Source organism: Euprymna scolopes, chromosome 3 (genome assembly GCF_053919585.1).
Source record: "Euprymna scolopes isolate OS-2025 chromosome 3, ASM5391958v1, whole genome shotgun sequence".
NCBI lineage: Eukaryota > Metazoa > Mollusca > Cephalopoda > Sepiida > Sepiolidae > Euprymna > Euprymna scolopes.
Window position 1 is genome coordinate 154,613,398 of NC_136484.1, and position 11,877 is coordinate 154,625,274.

General features: G+C 27.7%; 1 protein-coding gene across 2 annotated transcripts in view; it reads right to left on the reverse strand.

Annotated features, from left to right (window-relative positions):
- The window catches only part of LOC145259887 (uncharacterized), a 575,878-nt gene that overhangs the window by 121,213 nt on the left and 442,788 nt on the right, over positions 1-11,877 (reverse strand). For both annotated transcript variants that reach the window (XM_080117779.1, XM_080117787.1), the window contains 21 exons: positions 11,477-11,662; positions 11,048-11,221; positions 10,436-10,609; positions 9,805-9,978; positions 9,384-9,458; positions 8,790-8,975; positions 8,322-8,396; positions 7,540-7,725; positions 7,095-7,268; positions 6,458-6,631; positions 5,881-6,054; positions 5,490-5,564; positions 4,691-4,876; positions 4,256-4,330; positions 3,552-3,737; positions 3,144-3,317; positions 2,526-2,699; positions 1,847-2,020; positions 1,411-1,485; positions 633-818; positions 203-277 (listed from right to left, as the gene is read on the reverse strand). In XM_080117779.1, coding sequence (XP_079973905.1) covers positions 203-277; positions 633-818; positions 1,411-1,485; positions 1,847-2,020; positions 2,526-2,699; positions 3,144-3,317; positions 3,552-3,737; positions 4,256-4,330; positions 4,691-4,876; positions 5,490-5,564; positions 5,881-6,054; positions 6,458-6,631; positions 7,095-7,268; positions 7,540-7,725; positions 8,322-8,396; positions 8,790-8,975; positions 9,384-9,458; positions 9,805-9,978; positions 10,436-10,609; positions 11,048-11,221; positions 11,477-11,662 — 3,132 coding nt within the window. The remainder of the gene's footprint in view (positions 1-202; positions 278-632; positions 819-1,410; positions 1,486-1,846; positions 2,021-2,525; positions 2,700-3,143; positions 3,318-3,551; positions 3,738-4,255; positions 4,331-4,690; positions 4,877-5,489; positions 5,565-5,880; positions 6,055-6,457; positions 6,632-7,094; positions 7,269-7,539; positions 7,726-8,321; positions 8,397-8,789; positions 8,976-9,383; positions 9,459-9,804; positions 9,979-10,435; positions 10,610-11,047; positions 11,222-11,476; positions 11,663-11,877) is intronic.

Genomic DNA, 11,877 nt, shown 5'->3' on the forward strand with positions numbered 1-11,877 from the left:
TGATTATGCCATATATATTTAATAAAACTATATCATATAATGAATAATATTTACAAATAAATATAATTATATATGCAAGTTCAATTTTAAATATATTACACAGTACATAATAGGTATTTAACTGAATATTTAATATTCAAACTTCAGAAATCAGTTATGTTAAGGTTTATATTATTCAAATCATGTATAAATTAATGCGAACCTGTATCTCCATATTTTTTACGGAAGAGACTGAACTTCGGGAGATTCACTCCGAATTTTGGAAACGACCATGATCCTAATAATTAAATTGCAATAATATTACAAAATAATAAAAGCAATTTTGTAAAGAATAATTATTTTGAATGTTCAAATAATTTTACAACAATAAAATTATTCATTTACTGTTCATTTAATGACCAGCTCATATAAGTCTTAATTTTTCAGGTAAATTGAAAAAATGTTCATGCTAAAAGATATTTACTAGATATTTATTGCTTTAAGATAAAAGGAACGATACCATTACGATCAACGATTTTAAAAATAACAAATAAAAGTTATGCTTTAGATTAATTGATAAATAGGATCGATATCAAATATATAATTTACATTAAATTAGTCGGTGCAATCAGGATATGATATACTTGTCTAACCTTCAACGTCTGCTTCCATTTTTGGAAGTGCTTCACGGGCCTCTTTTAGATCAAGTTCAAGTTCGGGATATTGGGCTTTCTCAGCCTCCAGAATAAGCTTCTCAAGTGCGCGTCTATCATTGTTCTTCATAGCCAACTGCATTTGGGCACGTAGGTCTTCAGGGGACATCAATTCGATTGTAACATCTATGTAAAAGCATTACGTATTTGTTGTTTAATATTGTAAAGTGGATTATGTATATAATCAATTTCCACAACGTAACTTATATCTAACACTATTCAATGGCTGCATATACATATTAATATCTAAACTTCTTTTGAGTTAACATTTAACATTTATATGTATTTTTGCATTGTTTATGTTCACGGCAATTACTGATAGATTATATATGAATAATATTTATAATATTTATATATTTGATATTTAATCATTTTACTAATGCATGACTCATAAATCTTTTACCTTTACAAATGAATAAAATTGTATTTTACGTTATTAATTTTAGTATATTATTTATGTTCATGTTATATTAATGTGATTGTACGTAAGGCAATCGAACCATGTTTAAAATGTGATAATAAATGTGTTGTATCTTTGTAGAAATATAATATTTCTAAGACCACAATCAGTGAGTTTTATTAAGATTTCTACAAAAATTAAAATCATTAATGATCTAACAGGTTAAATATAATTGATTTTTATACGTTGTATAGTTTTGCTTTTGTAATTATTAGTTACTATTAAATTTATAGTATGAGAAATTCAAAGAAAGCGAACCTTTATCTTTTTTCTTCTTAGAGAAGAGACCAAAGCTGGGCATTTTGATATTGATGTCTGGGAACGACAGAGATCCTGACGACCAAAATAAGATATTTTATAGCAATACAAAAGAGAATACGATAGAAGACAAATATATAACTGATTGATTCAGGCATGTGTTTAAAACAAAATTATCCATATTATTTAGATGAAAAATACAAGATAATTAATTACTATGTCCCATTAAGTAAATTATGCAAAATTTTACTATTGTTCTAAGAACTGAATTGCACTAAGTTAAGCATTTTAAAAATTAACTCAAGTGGAAAAAATAAAACACCCATATTTATTAATATTATCAAAATCCTGTGAAAGTATCGAATGAATAATAATTTATCACGAAAAAAAATATTAACTTTTTCCCAATTAGTGGATGTGAATGATAAGAACAAACCTCTGTCGCTTTCTTCCAAAGTATCCAGATGTAATCTGGCTTCTTGGATATTTGGCATGAGTTCTGGATGTCCGTAACTGACACATTCGTCAATCACTTTCGCCAGAAATTCTGGATCGTTTTTGTTGATTGCACCTTTTAGTTTCAGTTTAAGGTCATCTACACTCAGTTTTCCTAATAAACAAATAATACGAATGACAACGAAATTAACACTTTCCATAGGTGAAGTCGAGTCATAGTAGATTATAGGGAAAATTCATATTCATCCGCACTAAGTAACTTAGTTCATCAAAGACATGTAATTAATTCAGATAATATAATGTGTACAACAACGAGTCGATTGATAGTTCATTGTGCATGCAAAATGAATTACCGGTTTACGATTTATGAAGTAATATGTAGATTTATAATGGGATATATTAATATTTATTAACTAATATATTAATCCTTATACATAAACACTTAGATATAGATTGATTTACGCAAAAAATTGGTTTGGTTGATGTACATGTAATTTATTAGAAATCTATGCCTTAATATATGTCTTAATAAAAATTCTTAAACATTTATAAAGAAATAATATGATCAGGAATTATAAAATCAACATTCGTCGCATAGAAGATTTAGACTGAGTATTTGATAAAAAGGTTCATTGGTAATAAACTGCGAAAATACTAACCTCCACGACCAAAGCCCATACCGTCCAGAGTGTCTCTGGCCAAATTGAGATCGAGAGCAAGTTCCGGAAATCCGGCTTCCTCGCATTCAATAATGGCCTTTTCCAATTGAAGTCGGTCTTTGTTTTTGATTGCTGCCCTCAATTGGCCACGGTGAAAGTCCGGTGTTTTAAGATCTGATTAATGTAAGTAATTTGAAGTTATTCGATAATCTTAATATAATTTCCACATAATTTTCTGATATATTCCCGAAAATTTTAAAAGTTTAAAACAGCAATTTCTCTCTTTAAGTTTAATGATACATATTAGCCAAAATAATTCTTATTAGGAAGAAACTTGAATAGCGTTATACATTAAGCACTATAATTTATCTGTTATGAAATTTATATTTATAATTTTATATTGAAACATATTTTCGGACGATGGAAATCATATATACATAGGATAGAGGTACAAATTAATTATAATGTAAATCAATTACAAATCATAAATACATTGAAACCATGTTTTCTAATGAAAATACGAAATTTGCTTATAATATTAGTATACGTAATTCTTATAAAGTGTTTAATATATATTTGGAAGTTTCATAGAGATTTGTATTAAAAGCGTATTCTAACCTCCTTTACCGCCTTCCAGTTTGAATAAGGCAAGTCTGGAATTATGAATATCAGCATCGAGTCCAGGAAGACCGAGAGTAATGCTGTCCCTAATGGTTGCGTCCAAAAGTTTCTTATCTTTTGCTTTCAATGCTGCTTTATGTTGTTCGCGTACGTCGTCCACAGTAATGTCTCCTAAAAGTTGAATGTTCATTCATATGGAAATATGAGAATACTTTTCAAAATGTTACTCTTAAGGCGAAAAAAGATATACATAAAAATACGTTTTAGAAGTATTTTGTTTTCACCAAATTTACAATTAATTTCCTAAATAAATATGATTCAAGCTTAATTAATGAATGATAATTAAGACGGTAATATTTTAAGATGGTAACATTTATAGAGAAAGAAGTATCTTGTTAATCTAACCTCCATATCCGCCACCCAATTTGAAGAGTGCTTCTCGGGCTTCACAAAGATCGAACGCCAGTTCTGGATACTTGGCTTCCTCAGCAATGTCAATAAGTTGTTCTAATTTTGGTCGATCATTGTTCTTCACGGCTAAGCGGAGTTGGTTACGTAATGTTTCTGGTGTCAAATCGTCCAGAGATATGTCTATTCAAAATCAGATTGTAGTTGTCAAAAATATTTCATATATAAAAATAAATGTTATATATTTATTAATGTTATAATAAAGTATCCTTATCACAAATGACGCATGTCTCTATTTATGTATATGTTTATATGTCGGATATATATGCACAATAGCATTTTACGTTCGTAAGGTACATCTTTATATTATATTTACACACATTATTATGTATATATTGAATTATTTTAAAACATTCTTGCCAGACTGTAACACAAATCATAAAACATGAATAATATAAAATGGATTTTTTTTTTTGTAAATAGAATCCTTTATAGAGAAGGTATTAAATGATATATGCACACACGCACACGCGCACACACACACTCACAGACATACACACACACATATATGTACAAAATATATAAGATAATCTACAATTATTAAGGAATCTTGCACATACGTTTTGTACTTGGGATTTAATATTAAGCAAGTATTTTCTTAAAAATTATTATGAATAAATCATTAGTAAATTGATGCGAACCTGTATCTCCATATTTCTTACGGAACAGACTGAACTTTGGAAGTTTCACTCCGAATTTCGGAAACGACCATGATCCTGATAATCAAAATGTAATAGGATTATATAATAATAGTATATATTGGGCTGGAACGGATTTCGTTAATATTTTCTTGGTTATTTTTAAATACATTAATAGAATGATTCAGTTTACTGGCAACTATCTGTATGCGCAATTTTCTACATTGCTTATATATTTTTATGAATGAAGATTACTCGATAAGAATGGTTGACGTTTATTAGTGTAATAAACTTAGAGGATTATGATAAAATGGTGTTAACAGACTCAAAAATGTAAACAAAAAGAAATACTTGAATTAATTAAAAATTTAATCGGATGTGGAATAAATTTGTATATAAAAGTGACAGTGTACACGAAATATTATATACGTAACTAACCTTCAACTTCGTCTCCCATTTGAGGAAGTGCTGCACGGGCCTCTTTCAGATCAAGTTCAAGTTCTGGATATTGGGCTTTCTCAGCCTCCAAGATAAGCTTCTCAAGTACGGGTCTATCATTGTTCTTAATAGCTAACCGCATTTGGGCACGTAGGTCTTCAGGGGACATCAATTCGATTTTAACATCTACATAGAATCATTAGGTTATTGTAGTTTAATATTAGAAACTGAACAATTATACATATAATATATTTTAAAAATATTGTCCTTAATTCTCTGAATCCCTACTATAGTAATATTAAACAATAATGAGGTGCATAATTGTAATTTATCAATGGGGGCGTTAATTTATCGGTATTAATGATATATAATATATCAATAATATATACCATATTTATTTATTTGATAATTAAAATTTTTAATAAATTACTTAATTCTTCTTTTACTATGTTTTTATTATCGAACATTTATTTAATTATATTTCATTGCTGAAATTAAATCAAAGAAGTTAACTTTAGGTTTAAGTGAAATTTAATGTAATAAAATAATTAATTCTCTTGGATCAAATCGCGCTAAAAAGAAAATTCAGTTTATCCTATTTTTCAAACAAGATTGTTTTAAAAATAGAATTTTCACAATGTTATAAAATTACATATGGACATAAAATACTTTTGTGATGGCTATAAAATAAGAATGATTAAAACGTTTATAAATAATGTATTTGAATAATACAGATTAGTATTTGAGACTAATATTTGTTATTATAATTACAAGAGTTTCTTTATAGAAACGAGCTAACCTTTATCTTTTTTCTTCTTAGAAAAGAGTCCAAAGCTGGGCATTTTGATATTAATGTCTGGGAACGACATAGATCCTGATAACACAAATAAGGTATTTTATATAAACATCAAATAAATTAAAGTATCATTGTAATAAATCATTTATTCCATTGATATTAAGTTGAAAATAAATTAATGTATTAATCGTTTATAATTGAATTTGTATTATTAAAAAAATCCATTCGGTAAAGAATGTAAGAAAATAAAATATTGACGGAAAATATAAAATGATAATTTGTCAAATATAGATGCATTTTGAATTTTGTAACTAAATCGAAATAAATTATAATATATTGCGATAAGAATTATAACTTTTTCATTATTAAGTTTATGTGAGTGAGAACTACAAACCTCTCCCGCTTTCTTCCAGAGTATCCAGATGTAATCTGGCTTCTTGAATATTTGGCATAAGTTCTGGGTGACCATAACTGACACATTCGTCAATCACTTTCGCCAGAAATTCTGGATCGTCTTTCTTGATTGCACCATTCAGTTTCAATTTAAGGTCATCTACACTCAATTTTCCTGATAAACAAATAATACCAATAGCTAGAATATTTACAATTTCCTATAGGTATTAAGCAAGTTATAGTAGATATACTAAGAAATTCTGTGTTCTGGAAAAATACGTAATTAGATAATTTTAAATTTTATCAGGAATTTAATTAAATCTTTAACAAACATATATTTTATGCGTATTTATGATCCGTTTATATTAATATTTTTATATAAATCTGATTACAATAATATTGTCTTATTCCATACGAGATTAATAATCTGATGGTTAAGTTTTATTACAAATGTATAAATAATATCTAAGAGGATGGTTTAACTGTTTCTATGATAATTCAAATAGAACTTTCGAATGGATTAGAAAGATCGATGGATAAAAAAAATGGAATTCGTTATGATCTTTAAAAATACTAACCTCCACGACCAAAACCCATGCCATCTAAAGTGTCTCTGGCCATATTGAGATCGAGAGCAAGTTCCGGGAATCCGGCTTCCTCACATTCAATGATGGCCTTTTCCAATTGAAGTCTGTCTCTGTTTTTGATTGCTGCTCTCAGTTTTCCACGGAGAAAGTCCGGTGTTTTAAGTTCTGGTTAATGTAATTAAATATAGATAATGATTCTATATTGTCAATGCGATTTTAATGTAATTTTAAATATATTCTGTAAATTTTATATTATGTAAAGATTGGAATTTCTATCTATGATACCTTTTACGATTCTTGAAAAATATCGATCGAAATAATTAATATTGTGCAATATTGGTTGCATCTTAAGCTTTAATACTTTATACGTAAAGGATCCACATCAATATTTATATTTTTGAAATGTAATCTATATTTGTAATAATACTTTATGGATACCAATTAATAAAGAATTTAAATTATACAAGAGGAAAAGTTAGAAATTAACTATGAGGATAAACAGTTTAAAGACGAGGCTAGCTTATAAGATTAATAAAGATAACTCTTATAATATGTTAATGTTATTGAAACTTTAATTAAATATTCAGAACATTCTTATAGATAAATATATAAAAATGTGTAGTCTAACCTCCTTTTCCACCTTCCAGTTTAAATAAGGCCAGTCTGGACTTATGGATATCAGCATCGAGTCCAGGAAGACCAAGACTGATGCTGTCTCTAATGGTTGCATCCAAAAGTTTCTTATCTTTTGCTTTCAATGCTGCCTTATGTCGTCCACGTATGTCGTCAAGGGAAATATCTCCTAATAATTGTAAATATGTTTAGTTAAAAAATAGGGAAAAAACTAACATAATTTAATTAGCATACTTTTAAAGATGCAGTTATCGCGAAAACATATATAACTTTAAAAACATTCAGAAATGTTTTAGCTTCATCAAAGGTGTGCTTAAATATTTACAATAAAGATAAATATAAACTTTATGTATTAGAATTGAGCAAAGATATAATCATTAGGATATAATTATAAAAATATCAACATTTATTAGTCATATTAATTTTTTTAGAAATCTAACCTCCATATCCGCCACCCAATTTGAAGAGTGCTTGTCGGGCTTCACAGAGATCGAACGCCAGTTCTGGATATTTGGCTTCCTCAGCAATGTCAATAAGTTGTTCTAATTTTGGTCGATCATTGTTCTTCACAGCTAAGCGCAGTTGGTCACGCAATGTTTCTGGTGTCAAATCGTCCAGAGATATGTCTATTTAAAACCAGATTGAAATAGTCAGATATATATTTCCTTTCTTGTTGATTTAAATAAATTTAAATTATTGTATGGTAGGTCCTTATATAATTCAAATCAGTCTCTAATGTTCGTTATTAATGTCTTGATATATATATATATATATATATATGTGTGTGTGTGTGTGTGTGTGTGTGTGTGTGTGTGTGTGTGTGTGTGTGTGTGTGTGTACACGTTTGTCTATACAATTTAATTGTTTTTGCTATCTTTGTAGATTTAAATATTATTAATAAGCAAATGTGACTAGTATAAAAACTACGCTGTATTTTTTTTAGAAAATTATTACTATATATGCAACCCGATGGTCACACCATTTACACTTAGGGATATTAAAGAAATATATTAATTTTTGTAAAAGCGTATCGTTAATGTCAGATTTGTATGATACTTAGGTATAAAAATATGTAGATACAAAATTTATTTTGCCAATATATGATGTGTCATAAGCATTTATGTTTTGTAATCTAGTATATGTTTTGCATTTAGTATTTTACATTCAGATATATTTCACCTTTAATTTTATGAAAATCATATAATTAAAAAGTGATGCTAACCTGTGTCTCCATATTTCTTACGGAACAGACTGAACTTTGGAAGTTTCATTTCGAATTTTGGAAACGACCATGATCCTGGTAATCGAAATGTAATAATATTATATAAAAATAGAATGAATGATATGGGAAAGGATTTCTTTAGTATTTTCATGATTGTATTTAATATATCAAAATATAATTGTTAATTTTACTGCTAATGTAATATAAAGTACTGATTGAGTTTAGTATTTTTTTTCTCTTAGTAAGTACAAATTAAGAATGAAGTTAAGCGATTTATCACGTTTTTATTATAACCATGTTAAATTCAGGAAGAAAACTGAAAAGATATATCAATCTTTTGATCTGTTTAAATGTACAAATGTGATTTAATTGTAAAATATTTTCAAATTAATGTAAAATTTGACATATTTTTGGAATATATTATTCAAATTAATTAATTTAAAACAACATATTATTAACATATCTAACCTTCAACGTCAGCTTCCATTTTTGGAAGTGCTTCACGGGCTTCTATCAAGTCAAGTTCAAGTTCTGGATATTGGGCTTTCTCGGCTTCCAAAATAAGTTTCTCGAGTGCGGGTCTATCATTGTTCTTCATAGCTAACCGCATTTGAGCACGTAGGTCTTCGGGTGGAATCAATTCGATTGTAACATCTACATAAAATTATTAGTTTATTTTTATTTTAACATTCCAAATTGAATGATTAAAAATAAATCAATTTCAAAAATGTTTGTTACTCTACATCTACATGTGAATATCTAAGACTATAGCAAACATTAAAGTGTGAGATACATATTTCGATTGTTTATAATAATAATTATATTGTTAAGTGATAAGATTTCTGTATATGACAATTAAGTATTTATACTATTAAATAGTAAGGTACTAAACTTTTACATGTTTGATGAATTAAATTTTATTTTAATTATATTTCTATTAGTTTATTATTTATTCGTAAGTTATAATATGGCTTAAAAATTATTCAATTTTTTACAAATTGTTACTTTTCGATTGTAAATTATAGTTATATACTTTATGTAAAGAAGGTTTTAAAACCGAACCTTTATCTTTTTTCTTCTTCGAGAAGAGTCCAAAGCTGGGCATTTTGATATTAATGTCTGGGAATGACATAGATCCTGATAACCAAAATAAAATAGTTCTATAGAAACATAATAAAACATACGATGGGACAAATACTTTCTTTGCAAAAATTCTTAATTTAACTTTCATTGATTTTTAAAAAATGATTAAATAATATTTTATAATAATTAAACCGTAATGTGGCATACTTAAAATGAATTCCGACGATCAATCAAAAATTAACGCAAATTGAAACGCAACCGAAAAATTCTGAAAGAATCATTTTTTTTTCATTTATCAGTAATTCTATACATTGTGTCAAAATATCAAATAGATTTAAATTTAGAACGACAATAATTTAAATGTTTTCCGATTTTGTATATGCAAATGATCGAGACGAACCTTTGCCGCTTGCTTCTAAAGAATCCAGGTGTAATCTGGCTTCTTGGATATTTGGCATAAGTTCTGGGTGTCCGTAACTGACACATTCGTCGATCACTTTCGCTAAAAGTTCTGGATCGTTTTCCTTGATTGCACCCTTTAGTTTCAGTTTAAGGTCATCTACACTGAATTTTCCTAATAAAAAATGGCACAAATGTCAATGACATGAACACTTTTTAGCTGATAAGTGGATTTACACTAGATTATATGAAATAAATACGAAATAAATCCATAATTTGTATTGATCATTAAGGTTGGGCAACAAAACATTAAAAAAAGATAATTTGAAATTATAGAGTACATAAAATGAAGAATCGAATGACAATTATATTTTCATGAAAAATTAACAGTTATGGAATTTTTATCGATAAAAGTTATAATTTGCTTAATAAAAATAATTCAGTTCCGTTAATAAACCAAAAGTTGTCACGATTTTATTAAAGTTAACTGTATATGACGAATCAAAATAATTTAATTATTTTCTGGAATAATAAAAAAACGTTTGAATATAACAAGATTGGTGTATTCTGAGAAATAAAAATAAATTGAGAGATCCAACCACGATTTACTTATGAACTACTGAAATACTAACCTCCACGACCAAAGCCCATACCGTCCAGAGTGTCTCTGGCCAAATTGAGATCGAGAGCAAGTTCCGGAAATCCGGCTTCCTCACATTCAAGTATAGCCTTTTCCAATTGAAGTCGGTCTTTGTTTTTGATTGCTGCCCTCAGTTGGCCACGGTGAAAGTCCGGTGTTTTAAGATCTAATTAATATAATTAATAATTATGTTTTGATAGTAATAATATAATATAATGTTATTATTTATACTTATTTGGGTAATTTTAAACTATTGTAGAATGAAATTTAAATTTGTGAATAGTTACTTTGTATTGGAAAGCAGCATGAATTATAATAAAGGAAAAATTATCACATAAAATGCAAAATGACTTTGAAGCTTAAATTTACCTTGATAATTAATTTTAATATTATTTTTTTATTTACATTCATATATAGATCACCCTTAATAAAATAATTCTATTGTTATAACATGGAGGTGGGGAAATATACACATTTTACAAATTAAATATAAATTAAAAATTATATATATATATATATAATTATTTTGTTATGTTACTGTTATTAGAGATTAATATAATGTTAATGGCTAAGGAGAGATTCATATTCAAAAGTGTATTCTAACCTCCTTTTCCGCCTTCCAGTTTGAATAAGGCAACTCTCGACTTGTGAATATCAGCATCGAGTCCAGGAAGACCGAGACTGATGCTGTCTCTAATGGTTGCATCCAAAAGTTTCTTATCTTTTGCTTTCAATGCTGCTTTGTGCTGTTCACGTAAGTCGTCGATGGAAATATCTCCTAATAATTGAAAGTTAATTTATTTGAAAAACATAATATTCAATATATTTAAATTCATTAATTTTCGTGTTTGTTTATAATAAAATACTAATTAACATGATTTAAGAAATGTGGTTATATTGTCTTTGAATAATATTCTTTAACAAATCTAAATGATTTCTTCAAAGTTTTACTATAAATGATACGGATTATTTACTGTACAAAATAGTTCTAAACTTTTACTATTTATAACAGATAATCATTTTTTAATCGAACCTCCATATCCGCCACTCAATTTGAAGAGTGCTTCCCGGGCCTCACAAAGATCGAACGCCAGTTCTGGATACTTGGCTTCCTCAGCAATGTCAATAAGTTGTTCTAATTTGAGTCGATCATTGTTCTTCACAGCTAATCGCAGTTGGTCACGCAATGTTTCTGGTGTCAAATCGTCCAGGGAAATGTCTGTATGAAATCAGATTCCAATAGTCAGAAATATATTTCACTTTTTTATGATAAAGATAATGTAAAAGTTTTTATTTTTATTGTAATGATGTATTGACTTTCTTGATTATTAATGAATTGTTTTATATTGCGTTTATAAAAGCATTTATATTAGAATTATTTATTTTTCTATATTTAGCATTGCTAATGTAGCAATACGTTGTAATGCACCGATT